Source organism: Rhinopithecus bieti, unplaced genomic scaffold, assembly GCF_001698545.2.
Source record: "Rhinopithecus bieti isolate Rb0 unplaced genomic scaffold, ASM169854v2 scaffold_10347, whole genome shotgun sequence".
Classification (NCBI taxonomy): Eukaryota; Metazoa; Chordata; class Mammalia; order Primates; family Cercopithecidae; genus Rhinopithecus; species Rhinopithecus bieti.
The window spans coordinates 2,279,244-2,297,805 of NW_016806836.1; the positions used below are offsets into that span (position 1 = coordinate 2,279,244).

Below are 18,562 nucleotides of genomic sequence, written 5' to 3' on the forward strand. Positions count from 1 at the left end.
GGCCTCCCAAAGTGCTGGGATTACAGGCTTGAGCCACTGCGCCCGGCCAGCCAACTGATTTTTGACAAAGATGCCAAGAACACTCACTGGGGAAGGGGTAGTCTCTTCAGTAAATGGTACCAGGAAAACTGGCTATCCATATGCAGACTAATGAAATTAGACCTTCACCTCTCACTCTATACAAAATCAGCTAAAATGGATCAAAGGTCTAAAGGTAAAACCTGAAACTGTAAAACTACTAGAAGAAAACATAGGGGAAACACTGCAAGACATTTCATGATCTTACAAAAAGATTTTTAATGTAAGATCTCAAAACCATGGACAACAAAAGCAAAAATAGGTAAATTGGATTATATCAAACTAAAAAGCTGCTGCACAGCAAAGAAAACAATCAACAGATTGCAAAGACAATCTACAGAATGAGAGAAAATATTTTCAAAGTATTTGATACGGTTTGGCTCTGTGTCTCCACCCAAATCTCATCTCAAACTCTAATCCCCATGTGTGGAGGGAAGGATCTGATAGGAGGTGATTGGATCATAAGGGCAGTTTTCCCCATGCTGTTCTTGTGATAGTGAGGGAGTTGTCATGAGATCTGATTGTTTAAGAGGTGCAGTTTCCCCTGCCAGCGCTCTCTCTCCTGCCACCATGTAAGACATGCCTTACTTCCCCTTCGCCTTCTGACATGATTTTAAGTTTCCTTAGGCCTCCCCAGCCATGTGGAACTGTGAGTAAATTAAACCTCTTTTGTTTATAAATTACCCAGTCTCAGGTAATATCTTTACAGCAATGTGAGAACAAACTAATACACTATTCATTTGACAGGGGATTAACATCCAGAATATACAAGAAACTCAAACATCTCAACAGCAAAAACACAAACAATCCAATTTAAAAAATGGGCAAATGATCTGAACAGAATTCACAAAAGAAGACATACAAATGACCAACAAATATATGAAAAAAATGACTTTTCATTGTTCTCTCAACATCACTAATCATCAGGGAAACGCAAGTGAAAACTGTAATGAGGTATTGTCTCACACCAGTCAGGATTGCTCCAACAATAAGAAAATTACAAAAAATAACAAGTGCTGTTGACCATGTGGAGAAAGGGGAACTGTTATACACTGTTGGTGGAAATACAAATTAGTACAGTCACTATGGAGAATGGTATCTCAATTTCTCAAAAGCCTACACATAGAACTCCACTACCTTATGACTCAGCAATCCCACTACTAGGCATTTATCCAAAGGAAAGGAAATCAGCATATCAACATATGTACCCCCATGTTTATTGCAGCACTATTCACAATAGCCAAGATACAGACTCAACTTAGGTGTCTAATAACAGAGGAATGGAGAAAGAAAATATGATATATATACACAATATAATCCTATTCAACCATAAAAAGGAATAAAATCCTGTTGTTCATGGCACCATGGCTGAAACTGGAGGACTTTATGTTCTGTGAAATAGCCAGGAACAGAAAATTAAACAACACATATTCTCACTCATATCTGGAAAATGTCGATCTCATGGAAGTAAAAGTAGAACAGCAGGTACTGGAAGCTGGGAAGCATAGTGGGAAGGGGAAGATTGGAAGAGATTTTTTTTTTTTTTTTTTTGAGATAGAGTCTCGCTCTGTTGCTCAGGCTGGAGTGCAGTGGGGTGATCTTGGCTCACTGCAACTTCTACCTCCCAGGTTCAAGCGATTCTCCTGACTCAGCCTCCCGAGTAGCTGGGACTACAGGCACGCACCACCACGTCTGGCTAATTTTTGTATTTTTAGTAGAGACGGGTGTGTCACCATGCTGGTCAGGCTGGTCTCGAACTCCTGACCTTGTGATCCGCCTGCCTCAGCCTTCCAACGTGCTGGGATTACAGGTGTGAGCCACCGCGCCCAGTGGGAGAGATTTGTTAAAGGATACAATGTCATAGCTGGACAGGAGGAATAAGTTCTAGTGTTCTATAGCACTGTAGGATGAGCATATATAAGAATAATATATTATATAATTTCAAATAGCTAGAACGAAGATATTGAATGTTCCTAACACAAAGAAATGATAAATGTTTGAGATGACGGGTATGCTAATTACCTTGATCTGATCACTATACATTATACATATTGAAACATCACTATGTATCACATAAATAAGTAAAATTACTACTTGTCAATTTAAAACTTTTTTTTTTTTTTTTTTGAGAGGGAGTTTCACTCTTCTTGCCCAGGCTGGAGTGAAGTGGCACAATCTCGGCTCACTGCAGCCTCTGCCCCCCGAGTTAAAGTGATTCTCCTGCCTCAACCTCCTGAGTAGCTGGGATTATAGGTGCCCGCCACCACACCTGGCTAACTTTTGTATTTTTAGTAGAGATGGGTTTTCACCATGTTGGCCAGGCTGGTCCCGAACTCCTGATCTCAGGTGGTCCACCTTCCTCGGCCTCCCAAAGTGTTAGGATTACAGGCATGAGCCACCACGCCTGGCCTAAAAACATTCAAAACCTATGCCACAGATCTGATTTTTCTGCTTAAACAGAAAAGAATAAGAGGAGTTGCTTGATGTGCCATCTGAAATAAAGATGCAAGAAAATCCAGATTAATTTTTGGATCTTTGTAACAATCCCCAAATCCTTGAAGCTTCTATCTGTTTGCCATTTTCCTGGTCTAATTTTGTCTTTCTTGGCGAATAATTGTATGACCATTAAAATGAAATGTGTCAGCTCGGGCTCCTCTGAATTTCTCTCTGAGTGTTTTACCCAGATCTTCACAGTTAGATTGTCAGCTGGTCCCGTCCATTAGTTTTCCCCTCACTCCTGAGCTATTTCTCAAACATGCACACTCAGCTTAACTTTAACCTAAACTGTTTTAGGTTTGACAAGCCAAACCTGTGTAGGTTTGTATCACCTCCCCCATCAAGTTGAGCTGGTTAATGGAATGAGAGTAACAAACTTATGCTTCCTTTTGGCCTTCAAATCAAACCTAGCAGTGAACATCACATTTACATGAAATGTTTCTGCCCTCACACTGAATGACTGATAGCAAATAATACAGAATTAATTAAAATGATGCATAAAATAGACATAATTAATATATTTAAATAGATTAGTGTAGACATTGGCATCATTTATTTCTGGATTTTGATGGCTATGTTGTGTTTATGTAGAAGAACTTGTCTTTCTTTATAGAAAATGTATATGACAGCATTGGGGGTGATTGGGCATCAGTAAGCAACTTACTCTCAAATGTTTCAGGGAAAAGAAGTTATTTTTACTGTACTTTCAGCTTTTCTCCTACTTGAAGATTGTTTCAAAATAAAAAAGAAGATTAAGGTATGTGGAAGTGAGAGGTGTAAGTGTAAACATCCAAATAATAGTTCTAAAAGAAAAAGATTTAGCAGGTTAAAAAATATTTAATGAAACAATGCATTAAAGTTGCCCCAAATTAAAGAACTATTAAAGAGCTCAGACTGGAAATGATCATAAAAGAATAGAGTAAGAAAACTAGCATATCTAGCCACATTATAAAATGTAGGAACATCAAATACAAAGAATTTTTAAAATATTCTATAGAGAAAGAATAGATCATCCAAAGAAAAAAAATAATCAGACTGAGATTACACTTTCAAATAGTGACAATAGGACAATAAATCAATAGAGTAGCATTTTCAAGATGTTTAAGGTAAAAACTTTTCGAGTGAAAATTTACATCCTGAACTTTTAAAATATGAGGGCACAATAAAATTGTTCTAAGACATACAAAGCATCAGAATGCTTACCACACAAAGACCCTTTTTGAAAGCCTGCTTGAAGGATGTGCTCCACTAGGAAAATAAATCTAGAATGACTGTACAAAAGTATATGGGCAAAATGAGTGAATGCGCTGGGGGTTCCTGAGGCTATCCCCAGGTTCAGTGCTTTGCTAGGAGGACTCACAGGACTCAGCATATAGTTTTTCTTGCAGCTATGATTTATTACAGTGAAAGGCTACAAAGCAAAGTCAACAAAGGGAAAAGGTGCAGGGGGCAAAGTCCAGAGGAAATCAGGTGCATGCTTTCAAGTGTCTTCTCCCATTGACCAGTGGAGTCACATAGGGCATGCTGAATTACCCCATCCATCAGTTGTGACAACATGTGTGAAGTGTTGTCTACCAGGGGAGCTCATGAGAGACAAACATAGTGTCCAGGGTTTCTATTGGGGGCTGGTCATATAGCAGCTTCTGCCTAGCATATATCAAAATTCCAGACTCCCAAAGTAAAAGCAGATATCTACCATAAACCACGTTGTTTGTACAAATGGTTGAGGCACAGAGAGCCATACTTGTTTGTTCTGAGAACAATGGGAACTTTCTCAAAATTCAGGCTTATGGATGCCAACCAAGAGCCAACCTTGTAAGCAGGATTTGTAAAGATAGCAACTGCAGGCCTGCCATGTCAGCAATTTTGCACAGTGAGACGTCAATTCATAAAGTTTGGTGTTGTCTAAAAATTTAGGGATTAAGAACAAAGTGGAAGGAAGAGATAGAAAGAATAAGAGAATAAAACACCAATATCCATTATAATCATGAACTAAAAACTGTCTAGAAAATATCAACAAGGTCAGAAGGTAAACTAAAGGGAACAGTTAGCATACTGAAAGAGCTGTCTTATTTTAGGAAAACTTACAAGTTTTGGAAATCTTTAAGACTATATGGAAAAGTAATGTGGGCTTAAATAAAAAATCCTCTGAGGAATCAAAATACAATAATGGCTTTTAAAATAGTAGAAGATATTTCATCCATCCAATAGATGTCTGAAGAGAGAAATAAAACAAATATTTAAAAGCATGATAAATACAAAATATGAAATAAGATGCCAGAGATAGGCCCTAACATAAGATTGTTTTCTATAAGACTATTTATTAAAGGTAAATGGGTTAGAGACATTTATTAAAAGACAGAGACTCTCAGATTAAAAATTTTAAATGATTTAACAATGTGTGGTTTCCCAAAAGGAAGGAAGTAATTTAAAATAAAGGAATAAAAAAGGATGGTCCACCAAATATGAATTAAAAAGAAAGATGATATAACAATTTAAATATCATACAATATAATTAACATTCAACATAGAGGACACTACACAATTTAGACAAGAATATTTTATATTGGTAAAGAAAAAACAGATCAAGAAACCTTAACATATATGTACACACACACATGCACACAAAACAGCCTCAATAAATGAAAATAAATTATCTATACAAAGTTGTAGATTGAGCAGGTTGTTTTGTTTGAGACAGAGTATCACTCTGTCACCCAAGTTGGAGTGTAGCGGTGCTGTCTTGGCTCACTGCAACCTCTGCCTCCTGGCTTCAAGTGATTCTCATGCCTCAGCCTCCCGAATAGCTGGGATTACAGGTGTACGCCACCACACCCAGCTAATTTTTGTAATTTTAGTGGAGACGGGGTTTCTCCATGTTGGCCAGCCTGGTCTCGAACTCCTTGCCTCAAGTGATCCACCCACCTCGGCCTCCAAAAGTGCTGGTGTGAGCCACCGCACCTGGCCCAATTGAGCAGGTTTGAGTGCTTAGTTACAATGACCTAGATTGCAAAGAAAGTCTCAAAAATTCCAAATGATTAATGCCATACAATATTTTCTTTTGAAAATGCAGGAAAATAGAAAATCAACACCAAAAGCAAATCCTATATGTCTGAAAAATAAATAATGCTACTTAATAATCCATGGCTCTCATACTTAAAAATACAAAGTCTTTAAACTGGATGATCATAACTATACTTACATGCCTGCCTTCCTCCCTCTTTTGTGCTGTTTTTCTTTTCTTTTCTTTTCTTTTTTTTTTTTTGAGACAGAGTCTCGCTCTGTGGCCCAGGCTGGAGTGCAATGGTGCGATCTTGACTCACCGCAACCTCCACCTCCTGGGTTTGAGTAATTCTCCTGCCTCAGCCTCCCGAGTAGCTGGGATTACAGGCGCCTACCACCACACCAGGCTAATTTTCTGTATTTTTAGTAGAGATGAGGTTTTACCATGTTGGTCAGGCTGTTCTCGAACTCCTGACCTCAGGTAATCCAACCGCCTTAGCCTCCCAAAGTGCTGGGATTACAAGCATGAGCCACCACACCTGGCTGTGCTATTTTTCATGTATATTACATCTTTATGTTTTAAGCCTAACAATACAATTGAATGATTATAATCATTTTTTTATACAGTTGTCACTCCAATCTGTTAAAAAATATTAATATCAGATTTTATATTTACCTACATAATTACTTTTATCTGTTCTCTTTGTTTCTTAATGTAGATCTCATTACTACCTGATGTCTTTTCTTTTTAGCTTTAGGATTTTCTCTAGTATTTTTTTTTTTTTTTTTTTTTTTTTTTTTGAGGCGGAGTCTCGCTCTGTCGCCCGGACTGGAGTGCAGTGGCCAGATCTCAGCTCACTGCAAGCTCCGCCTCCCGGGTTTACGCCATTCTCCTGCCTCAGCCTCCCGAGTAGCTGGGACTACAGGCGCCCGCCACCTCGCCTGGCTAGTTTTTTTTGTATTTTTAGTAGAGACGGGGTTTCACCGTGTTAGCCAGGATGGTCTCAATCTCCTGACCTCGTGATCCGCCCGTCTCGGCCTCCCAAAGTGCTGGGATTATAGGCTTGAGCCACCGCGCCCGGCCTTCTAGTATTTCTTGAAAGGCAGACCTGCTAGCAACAAATTCTCTCAGTCTTTGTTTTTCTGGGAATGTCTTTATTTTACCTTCATCAGGAAAGGATAGTTTTGCTGGATATAGAATTATTGGATACAGTATTTCAGATATTGCACTGGGAAATTCTCAACTAAAATAGAATAGTGTACAGATTGTCCTAAATTCTGCATAGCTTGATCCAGAATCATGAGTGGCAGGAGCCCTTGGCACTCCTCAGCTACTCATTAGTGACCGTGCTCCTCAGACAGACCATCAAGGATCTACAGCATCTGGGCCACACAGAGCAAAAGACTATGATCGTCATGCATGGAACATCATTTTCCTGCCATATAAATAAATGTCTTAGAAATCCATAATTCAATCACTTTAGGTTTGGCACCATTTTCAGTCCCTGTCAAAATTTCCTTCAGTTTGTTCCCATACCTTTTTACCTTGGTTCCAAAGCTCTTTGCCTCTGTACTGGTCCACCTTCCTCAGCCAAGTCCCTGGAGTCCAGACATATACTTCCTGCCCCTCAGTGCACTCAACATACAGGCATACCTCATTTTATTACACTTTGCTTTATTAATTTATTTTTGCTTTATGGATGTTGCATGTTTTACAAATTGAAGGTTTGCAGCAACCCTGCATTGAGCAAGTCTTTTGGCACATTTTTCCAACAGCATGCTCACTTATGTCTTTGTGTCACATTTTAGCAATTCTCAAAGTGTTTCAAACTTTATTATTATTATTCTTATCATTATATCTGTAAGGTGATCTGTGATCAATGATTTTTGTTGTTACTATTGTAATTGCTTTGGAATGCCACCAGCTGTGCCCACAGAACATGGTGAACAATAAATGTATGTGTGTTCTGACTGCTCTGCTGACTGGTCATTTGCCAGTCTTGCTCCCTCTTCTCAGGCCTCTTTATTCCCTGAGATACAACAATATTGAAATCAGGCCAATTAATAACCCCACAATGGACTCTAAATGTTCAAGTGAAAGGAAGAGTCCCACACTTCTCACTTTAAATAAAAAACTAGAAAAACAATTAATCTTAGTGAAGAAGGCATGTTAAACAGCTGAGACAGGCTGAAAGCTAGGCCTCTTGTACCAAACAGCCAAGTTGTGAATGCAAAGGAAAAGTTATTGAAGGAAATTAAAAAGGCTACTCCGTGAACACAGGAATGATAAAAAAAGCAAAACAGCCCTACTGCTGATATGGAGAAGGTTTTAATGATCTGGACAGAAGATCAAACCAGCCACAACATTCCCTTAAGCCAAAACCTCATCCAGAGAAAGACCCCAACTCTTCAATTTTATGAAGGCTGAGAGAGATGAGGAAGTTGCAGCAGAAAAGTTTGAATCTAGCAGAGGCTGGTTCATGAGGGTTACGGAAAGAAGACCTCTCTATAACACAAAGGGGCCATGTGAAGCAGTAAGTGCTGATGGAGAAGATGCAGCAAGTTATCCAGAAGATCTAGCTAAGATACAGTTGGCCCTTGAACAACACAGGCTTGAACTGTGCGGGTTCATTTGCACATCCTCAAGGACCTTTATGATGATCCACTTCCATTTAATAAATCGTAAATATGTCTTTTCTTCCTTATGATTTTCTTAATAACATTTTCCTCTAGCTTACTTTCTTGTAAGAGTAAATATTATACAAAATACATATAGCATACAAAATATGTGTTAATCAAATATTTATGTTATTAGTAAGGCTTCTGGTCAACAGTAGGCTATTAGTCAGGCGTGATGGTGCATACCTATAATTTCAGTTACTCAGGAGGTTGAGTGGGGGGAGATTGCTTGAGCCAGTAGTTTGAGACCAGCCTGGGCAACATAGTGAGACCCCATCTCAATAAAAAGAACATTTCAGGCATGGTGGTGTGTGTCTGTAGTCCTAGCTACTCTGAAGGATGAGGAAGGAGGATCGCTTGAAGCCAGGAGTTTGAGATAAGCCTAGGGAACATAGCAAGACTGTGTCTCTAAAATTAACAATAAAACAGTGAGCTATTAGTAGTTAGGTTTTTGGGGAGTCAAAAGTTATACATGAATTTTCTTTTTCTTTTTTTTTTTTTGAGATGGAGTCTCACTCTGTCACTTAGGCTAGAGTACAGTGGCACGATCTCTGCTCACTGCAACCTCCGCCTCCCGGGTTCAAATGATTCTCCTGCCTCAGCCTCCTGAGTAGCTGGGACTACAGGCGCCCACCACCATGCCCGACTAATTTTTGTATTTTTAGTAGAGATGGGGTTTCACTGTATTGGCCAGGCTAGTCTCGAACTTCTGACCTTGTGATCCGCCTGCTTTGGCCTCCCAAAGTGCTGTAATTATAGGCGTGAGCCACTGCACTCGGCCTATACATGGATTTTCAACTGTGTAGGAGTTCAGTACCCCTAACTCCCATTTTGTTCAAGGGTCAACTGTAATTGATGAAGGTGGCTACAATAGACCTCAGATTTTCAGTGAAGATACAATAGCTTTATATTGGAAGAAGATGCCATCTAGCACTTTCATAGATGGAAGTCAATGCCTGGCTTCAAAACTTCAGAAGACAGGCTGACTTTCTTGCTAGGGGCCAATGCAGCTGGAGACTTAAAGTTGAGGCCAAAGCTCATTTATCATTTCAAAAATCTTACAGCCCTTGCAAACTATGCTAACTCTGCTCTTGCTCTGTTCTATAAATGAAACAGCAAAGCCTGGGTGACAGCATGGTATACTGAATATTTTAAGCCCACTGTTGAGGCCTACTGCTCAGAAAAAAAGATTTTGGTCACCCAAGAGCTGTGATGGAGCTATATGAAGATACTAATGTTTTCAAGCCTGCTAACAACATTCATTCTTCAGCCCATGGACTTGAAAGTCAAAATTATTAAGACATACATTTTGTAAGGCTATAGCTACCATAGATAGTAATTTCCCTGATGGATCTGGGCAAAATAAATTTAAAAATTCCTGGAAAGGATTCACTATTCTAGATACCATGATTCATGGAAGGAGGTCAGCATGGCAGTATTAACAGGAGTTTGGAAGAAGTTGATTCCAACCCTTATAAATAACTTTGAGGATTTCAAGACTTCAGTGGAGGAAGTCACTGCAAATGTGATGAAAATAGCAACAGAATGAGAATTAGAAGTGCAGCCTGAAGATGTGACTGAATTGCTGCAATCTCATGAGAAAACTTGAGTGGATGAGGAGTTGCTTCTTATAGATGAGCAAAGAGAGTGGTTTCTTTGAATGGAATCTGCTCCTGGTGAAGATGCTGTGAACATGGTTGGAATGATGACAAAGGATTCAGAATATTGCACAAACTTAGATAAACCAGCAGCACAGTTTGAGAGGACTGACCGAAATTTTGAAAGAAGTTCTATTGTCTGTGAAATGCTATGAAACAGCATTGCATGCTATGGAGAAATCTTCCTTGAGAGGATCAATCAGTTGATGTGGCAAACATCATTGTTGTCTTATTTTAATAAATTGCCACAGCCACCCCAACCCACAGCAACCACCACCCTGATCAGTCAACAACCATCAACATTGAGGGAAGACCCTCCACCAGCAAAAAGATGATGACTTGTTGAAGGCTCAGATAATCACTCGCAATTGAGTAATAAAGTATTTTAAAATTATGGTATGCACATTATTTTTTATACATAATGTTTTTGAACACTTGACAGACTAGGGCATACCTTTTTAATATTTTAATAAGTAATAATGAAATTCATCATAAGAAAACTATTAGAAACTGTTTAGAATGTGAGAGGTACAGTTGTATACTAAAACATATACAGATATTGTATCAGAAGTTTGCAAATTTGACTAGCTGTTTCAGAGAAACAACTTTCAACTATTAAATATTTCATTTTCTAGTTTAAATACATTTATAAATAAAAGACTTCAGGCAAACATACTTTTCATATGCACTGGGAAACCAAAAAGTGTACGTGGCTCACTTTATTGCAATATTATCTTTATTGTGGCAGCCTGAAACCGAACCTGCAATATCTCCCAGGTATGCCTGTATCCTGAGAAGAATTTTATATTGACATCTCCTGTCACTGTGTATAATATTACTGCAGACAGGCTTTGAGAGAAGGTTTACCCCTTGGAAGTCCCTGCCTCATGCCCACTTGACTGTTCTCTTTTCTAATGAGCTGGTGATGTCCAAATCATGTGTATTGTGTGCCCAATATAATGCCCTTCCCTGACATTTGGTGAGCAAATCCCTCTGCACCTCAACCAACAAGCTCATGGCAAGAACTTGGTGCTGGATATGGTCACGTCACTTCCTTCATTTGCTAGGTGGTCATCTACTTTTTCTAAAATTCTTCCTATTCAGTCTCTTTTTAGCTACATAAAAGTCAGAGGGCATTTGCTGGGAGATCATGGTATGATTTTATTGGTAAAAGAAAATCAATACTGAGAAAGACGGAATGTTAAATGGGACAGACAAGATGTCAAAGGTCAATGTAGACTGTTTCCAACTTCCTACGTATGAATGGACTGAGAAGTATTTGCGAAAGACCTTGGGGACATGTAATTTGGGTCTTCTGGGGGTGGCCTGAGCTGCAATTCAGGTACACAATGTTCTTCCCAGCTTATCAGAAGATCCCACCTGCATCTAAGAAAATTGAGTACGTCTGGATGGGTGAATATCAAGGGAAAGAATCTGTGATACAGCCAACATGTAGTTTCTGGGTAGAAATTAAAAATTGGTCACAACCAAAATCGCCATTAAGTTCCTGGCCTTTGAACATTGTTTTTCTGCTCTTCTGCCCCCAGTTTGAGCCCCACTTCAAACAACTTCATAATAAGAGGCCGGACAAAAGAGCTGTCAGTCAGTTACTACAGACACTCAACTCAGACACCTTCAGAGGTAGGTGGGGATAAAGGTCTTGATACATGAGCTTCTATGTGTGGCTTGCTTGGAATAATTCCTAACCCAGATGGTGTTACTATTCCTGTGAGGTAGGGATTATTGTCGCTTTTGTTCAAATAAGAAAATTGAGAGGGGGTGACATGAGCTGTCTGAGGTTCCATAGGTAAAAGGGACAGAAACAAAATAAGATTTCAGCATTCCTGACACTAAATCTAGCACACTCTCCTCTTTAACATTATCTGGAAAGCCCAGGATCCCACATTTGGTGGAGAGCAGTAGTTCTGTGTCTTTCTGATCCTGGGTGTCTTTGAATTGTCCTGCAGTTTGTCTCAGGATGACCAAAGAAATCACAGCACTCTGTATATGAGAAGTTGAGAAGTACCCAGCCTGGGCATAATGATGTTTCTCTTGTCTGGGATCATTTAGTACACTTGGGAGTGTGCAAAAAGGGGACTAGGCATCCTCAGATTCCTGAATACCTTTAAGGGGCAAGGGGCAAGTAAGAAATTAAGAAAACTAGAGTAAGAATGAGGCCGTGTGAATGAACAGATTTCAAAGCCCTGGAAAACTTAGGTCTGGGGTGGTATTTTGGAATACAAAGAAACAGCCTCATGGAACCCAGTGCTTTGGATTTATGGTGTTCCTGTCACTGTATATCAGTATTCCTCCTTCTTTATGCAAAGGGCTGGTACCAGGAATCCAGAGGCCTACTGAAATCCATGCCCACTTTCACCCAGTTACCTCATCCCTCACATCCCCAGCTATAAGCAGATAACAGAGTATCTCCATGGTTCACCTGTCTTGCCATGTGCTGGTATATTCACATAATCAGAAGAACACTCTGAGGTTCTCAAGGACTCAGGCTCAAGGAATGGGTATCTTACCATTGCTAGCTAGAAGAGCAGGAGACTAGGGAGAGAAAGGAAAGGAGAAGCAGAATCCCTTAAATTGCAGAAGATCAGATATTTGGGGTGGGCAGGGGGAGGGGTGGTTCTACTCTTAAATGCTTATTCCTGCTCTTCAAGCTTCTCCATTAAGAACCTGTGTCTCTACCAGCTTACCTAAGCATTACTCAATGAAGTTGCCAAGTTAAGTTGTTGTTGCTCTTGCCTCTGCTCAAATCTCTTAAAAACGATTGCCTAAAAGTCAATACATCTAATGACATGTGCCTAAAACTTGTATTTTTCACCTTCCAAATTTCACAGAAGCTAAGAGGAGAATACATTTTCAAAGCCTCCTTTGAAAATTCAGCACGTTTAAAATTTTCTAGTATTACCCCTGTTTTTGAGCAGAGTCATTTTGGTGGATTCATCTAGAGCAGCATTGTTCAGTAGAACTTTCTGTGATGATGGAAGTGCTCCGTCCCTGAGAAATAAGGAATATTAAATAGGACACACAAGAAGTCAAAGGTTGATATAAACTGTTCCCATCGTCCCATGTATGAATGGATTGAGACGCATCAGAGAAAGACTTTGGGGACAATAGCCACTAACTACATGTGGCCACTGAATACTTGAAATGACTGGAAACTGAATTTTGATTTAATTTAATGAGTTTAAATAGTCATATGTGGCCAGTGGCTACCACACTGGACAGCACAGAGAAATCTCTTTTGCTTCAATGAAAACTTCTGAACAAATATAAAGACTTTCAGGCAGAGGGAAAATCACTGCCTTGTTACATGCAATTCATGTCAGAATTTTATCCTTTTCTTTGACTCTTGTTTCCCTTCCTATTTGGTTCTAGAAAGGTAGAGCAACAGATAGAGAATGAGGGGGGTAGATGGGAGAAGGCTGGGAAGTTTCAGTTGTAATTAGGCTCCTTTTCCACTCTTCTGTTACTTATAGTTCAAATTTTTCTCTTTTCTAATTATAGTGGCTTAAACACTTGAAAATAATGTTAAAAAGTAGGCCTAACAGTGCATATCTTTTTTTCCTATTTCTAATTTCAATGGGAGTACTTTCAGTTTTATAATGTGGAATGCTGGCTTTTGGATTGCAATAGTTACATTGTTGCAGTGTTAAGAAAATGTCTATCTATTCCATGTTATTAAGATTTTTCTGCTGTTCCCATACTCCAGTTCCCCTTACCCCTCAGGTGTCACTCAGCTGCAGGCTATTTTATTTTCTTCCATTTCTTTATTTTTCTCCTTACCACTGATTACCATCTATGCATTTCCTTATATTGTTTAACTAGAATGCCAGCTGTATGAATGGGGGAATCTTCGTCCGTTTTGTTCACCACTATACTCCAATACCTAGAACTTGGAATATAGTTAGGCACTTAATAAGTACTTACTAAGTGAATGAACTCTCCCCTTCTCCCTCCACACACAGAGGCATAGATTCTAAGCAGATTAAAATGTTAAGTGTAAAAAAAAGTAAAAAGAAAACAATTGTAATTGAAAATAGTTTTCAAATATCTAGAGGAGGATATTCTGAGCTTAATGCCGACAGTTAACATTTATGAAGTGTATACTATATTCCAGGTCCTATGCTTAGTGTTTTATACATATTATTTAATCTTCCCAATGACCCTATGAGATGAGTATTGATATTTTTTCTGTAATATGGATGGGGAAAACCAGGCTCTGGGGATTATGTGACTGGCCCAGTTTCCACGGCTAGAAGTTGGTGGGGTTAGGATTCTAGTTCAAGCCTATCTGACTCCGGAGCCCATGTTCTTTCCTCTGTAAAATATCCATCAGCAAATAGTGTGGTGATGAAAATTACCTTTGTATAGCCTAGAGTAGAACAAGGGGGTGGAGAGACATGCATTTGATATCCAGTAGGTGGAAATGTAACCTAACCCTTAGTGAGAAAAATGTGGCGGCAATTATCCAAAGTCTGGGAAAGACAATGTCTTTTGCCTAGAAATCTTTCTTCATTAACTCATGCTATAAAAATAACAATATATGTACCAAAGCTTTAACTATAAGGAGGTTCATCAGAACATTTTATAACAAGAAGAAATTGACACTATTCAGGTCTTGATGATATGAGGAAACGATAATATTTATGGCTGAATTCTTGTCACGACTTATATGATGTGAGCATATTTTTGCCTCCCTGTATATTTTATTCAGAATTGTTAGTTTATTTCCTTGCTTCTTCAGGAAAATTTAGGTAGGGCTCCACAAATTTTATGTGATTCTCCAGTCATGAAACATCTTCTCAATATAATAAGTTAAATGTCCAGGTCCATGAAATTAGTCACAACTCCATAAATTGTTCAAAACTATGGATTCCTCCCTCCTTCAGAAGCTCCAGTTATGGAACAGGATGTGGTGAATCTCTTTCCCCGCCGCCCGCCCCTGCTCTGGCTCTTTGTAATTCTATTCCTTTCCTCCACCCACTCCGGACTAAAGCAAGTTTCTGTCTCCTAGGGATAGAGGGAGGATGAACCAGTAAGAGGAGTAGGAAAGTTCTTGTATAATATTTATTATCATAAGCTGGTTCTGTGCTTCTGGTCTTGACTCTTTCATGGGAGATTTCAAGGGTTCATTGGAGACATCAAATGTCGTCTGGCCATTTACAGTTCAGATAGTTCGTAAATTAGAGCCCTTTTCTCTGCTACTACAGGCCACTTTGGCCAGATTTAAAGTCACCCTTTAAAGTCTTCAGTCATGATTCAAACACAAGTCTACTGTGTTCCCACAGACTTCTGGGATCACATAGCAAGCTCAATGAGTAGTATCATAAAACCTTTTTTTTTCAACTTGGAATTAGAAGGCAGCATTCTGGGTTTCATGAGCAAAGCTTTTTACCAATAAAATCTTTGAAATCTTCTCTACAATTCCTCCAACTTTGGACCATCTTAGTGCATTAAAGTTTTGAGTCCCCTAACGGTTCTCAGCTATCATCTTTTCTCAAGTCCTGTTAGCTGTCTGTAATTCCCTCTTAAGTTGCTTTAGTGCCTTTTGTCTTAGGATCTTCACTAAAACTTCTTTATATCATCATGTTACATATGCTTTGAAATAAAATATCAGGACACTGATGTGTCCAATTTCATAAAAATAATGACTACAACATAAAAGTGTAGACATATATTGATTATCTCTAGATGGTGGAATTATTAATGCTTATTTATTTCCTCTTTGTATTTTTTGTTTTACAAATTGTATAATCTGAAGATTTATTGTTTTAATCAGAAAGGAGCAATTCATTTTAAAAGAAGTAAGTTTGCAAAGGAAGGGGTATGTAATATGAGATGAGAAGAAACCTGGGGAAGTCACTGGCTAGCCTGGGAATTAGTTGGTATGCTACTGGGTACTAGAAAGGGAAAGAACAACATGATAGTCATAAGCACTTTCCCCCTGTTGCTTATCCTATTCTCCTCAATCCATTTTCTACCTCTAGCAGCACTGGGAAAAGACTTGTCTTCTGCCAGAACGTAACCCAAACACACACAGAGACCACCATGAAGCCCTGGATTCTTCTACTCATCATGTTCATCTCTGGAGTTGTGATGCTTTTGCCTGTGTTGGGAAGCCTCTGGACCAGAGATCCCCGTGGGTGGTGTGAAAAGGGAGGGGGTGCTCTGCCCAGTTCTGGGATGTCTATCGTAGCTGATTCAGGGTCTGCATTTCAAGAATCAGCCTTTAAAGGATCTCTCCCTAAGTAGAGATATTCAAGCAAGATTAGGTTAGATATTCCCAATGCCTTTAAGTTTTCTCTCTCAGCTCTGAAAGCAACCCTAGGTATGTGAAAAGGGAACATATCTTTTGTCTCTATTACATCAGTTAGCAGGAAATAATATTTTCCAATGTCAGACCAGTAGAGGAAAAACCAACACAGAGCTTCCCTCCAAGCCCATATTTTCAGAACCTTTGTGCCTCAGTTGGGTGAGCCTTTGATGAATGACAAAAGGGTAATATTTAACACGTTAATTTAGTTGGAGGGGAAGAGTCTTTTAGAACATGAAAAATGGAAAAGACAAATAAAGGATCCTTAGTGGGTCAAAGTTTGGGTTCATACGATAAGAAAATGTGGACAACAAAGGCACTGAGCAGGAGGGTTGTGGGCCAGAGAAATAAATGAAATTTATGGAGAGACTGACGGCTTAGGTGGCATCATCAGGGAAACAATAGAAGGGGAGAAAAATGGCCGGGCATGGTGGCTCAGACCTGTAATCCCAGCACTTTGGGAGGCCGAGGTGGGCAGATCACAAGGTCAGGGGTTCGAGACTGCCCAGCCAACATGGTGAAACCCCGTCTCTATTAAGATACAAAAAATTAGCCAGGCATGATGGCATGCTCCTGTAATCCCAGCTACTTGGGAGGCTGAGGCAGGAGAATTGCTTGATCTTGGGAAGTGGAGGTTGCAGTGAGCCGAGATTGTGCCATTGCACCCCAGCCTGGGCAACAGGGCAAGACTGTCTCAAAAAAAGAAAAAAAAAAAAAAAAAGGGGGGAGAAAAACAAGTTTCTATTCTCCCTTGGTTCAGTTTCCCATTCTGCAAATTGGCTATGGAAATTGGAGTTAGAGGATATTGCAGGCCCTGAAATCTAAGGTTACATGAGAATAAATTTGGTGGTTGGTGTCATATATGGTCAGGGTGTCCCAGGTCCTATCTTTAGAGTCTGAAATGCTGTAGGGACATGTAGATGGAGGAACACAGGCTGTGCAAGGATGGTGTTGTGACAAGACACTGGTTATATACTTTGAGGAAGGGATTTTCTTGGTAGCCAGAGAAATACTTTGTGACTTGGAGCTCAAGTTTCAGAAGGGATTGTTAAGCTTAAAAAGGGTTTCTTGTCTGAGTTGTGAATAGATGGACCCTGCTAACTTCTTCCATCTCAGTTCTAGACATGATAAGAGAAACTGAGCAGTGCTGGGTACAGCCTCCATATAAGTACTGTGAGAAAAGGTGTACTAAAATAAGGACCTGTATACGTCCAAATCATACATGCTGCTGGACCTACTGTGGAAACATCTGCTTAGACAATGAGTGAGTTGGTTGTGGTGGGAAGGCTAGGGCCTGGGCATGCTTCATCACTGCTCCTTACCCACTATTCCAAAGACTACAGCCACCCAAATCCTGATTAAAGAAACAGGCAGCAAAAGACAATGTCCTCCTATCTCCAAACCTAGGCTGCTCCTCACTGCAAAATAAACCAAGACACCGACATGAGGTCCTCTACTTTTTTCTTCACTCTTATTCAGTTCCCTTTGCTTCCCTCAAAACATCACCCATAAGTTCATACATCCCTCCTTTATCCAAAGTTCCAATTATTGACCACTTAGTTGGGCCTCTCCACGGGCTCTCTACTCTCAGCCAGGCCCAAGAAGACCTCGTATTTATCTGTCTGTTCAGTTGGCAAACTTCCTGGGGGAAATTGCTTAAAAGTGGGTAACTTCTGATTTAACAGAAAAATTGCTGTCCTTTTATCTGGGGCCCAGGGTGCTATTAATTTTAGAAATGGATTTCTCCCAGGATTCCTGACTTTTGATTAACTTTTCTCTTCTAGAGAGCCCCTTAAATCAATGCTAAACCCCTAGATTCTATTGGTTGATCACTACTGTGGGCTGAAGGATGAACATCTGGTCTAAGAAGAGTGCTGCCTAATTCCTTCTTGGGACACCCACTGGTTCTAGCTAGTAACCTTTCTGCTATTTCCTTGACCTCTTTACCCTGAAGCTTTTGTCAAATAAATTGCTACAGCAACCTCAGGGCTCTGCGTATTTTTTTCTTTTTCTTTTCTTTTTTTAGTGTTTTATATTTATTATTATTATTATTATACTTTAAGGTTCCTAGGGTACATGTGCATAAACGTGCAGGTTTGTTACATATGTATACTTGTGCCATGTTGGTGATGGCAGCGCCCATCAACTCGTCATTTACATCAGGTATTAACTCGCAATGCAATCCCTCCCCCTTCCCCCCTCCCCCCTTCCCCGTGATAGGCCCCGGTGGGCTCTGCGTATTTTTTAAAAAATTCCTCCCTATGACTTAATTTCTCTCATTGTAATCCTCAGCAGTCCCAACAGTTGTTCCCATTCAATC

The 18,562-nt window shown here is 39.6% G+C and overlaps 1 protein-coding gene across 1 annotated transcript in view; it reads left to right on the forward strand.

Annotated features, from left to right (window-relative positions):
* The window catches only part of WFDC9 (WAP four-disulfide core domain 9), a 24,056-nt gene extending 5,830 nt beyond the window's left edge, over window positions 1-18,226 (forward strand). The window contains exons 2-5 of the mRNA XM_017878060.1: window positions 11,462-11,555; window positions 15,920-16,068; window positions 17,359-17,506; window positions 18,027-18,226. Of these exons, the coding sequence (XP_017733549.1) occupies window positions 15,978-16,068; window positions 17,359-17,506; window positions 18,027-18,057 (270 nt within the window). The 5' untranslated portion in view covers window positions 11,462-11,555; window positions 15,920-15,977 and the 3' untranslated portion in view covers window positions 18,058-18,226. The remainder of the gene's footprint in view (window positions 1-11,461; window positions 11,556-15,919; window positions 16,069-17,358; window positions 17,507-18,026) is intronic.
* The last annotated feature ends 336 nt before the right edge of the window (window positions 18,227-18,562 follow it).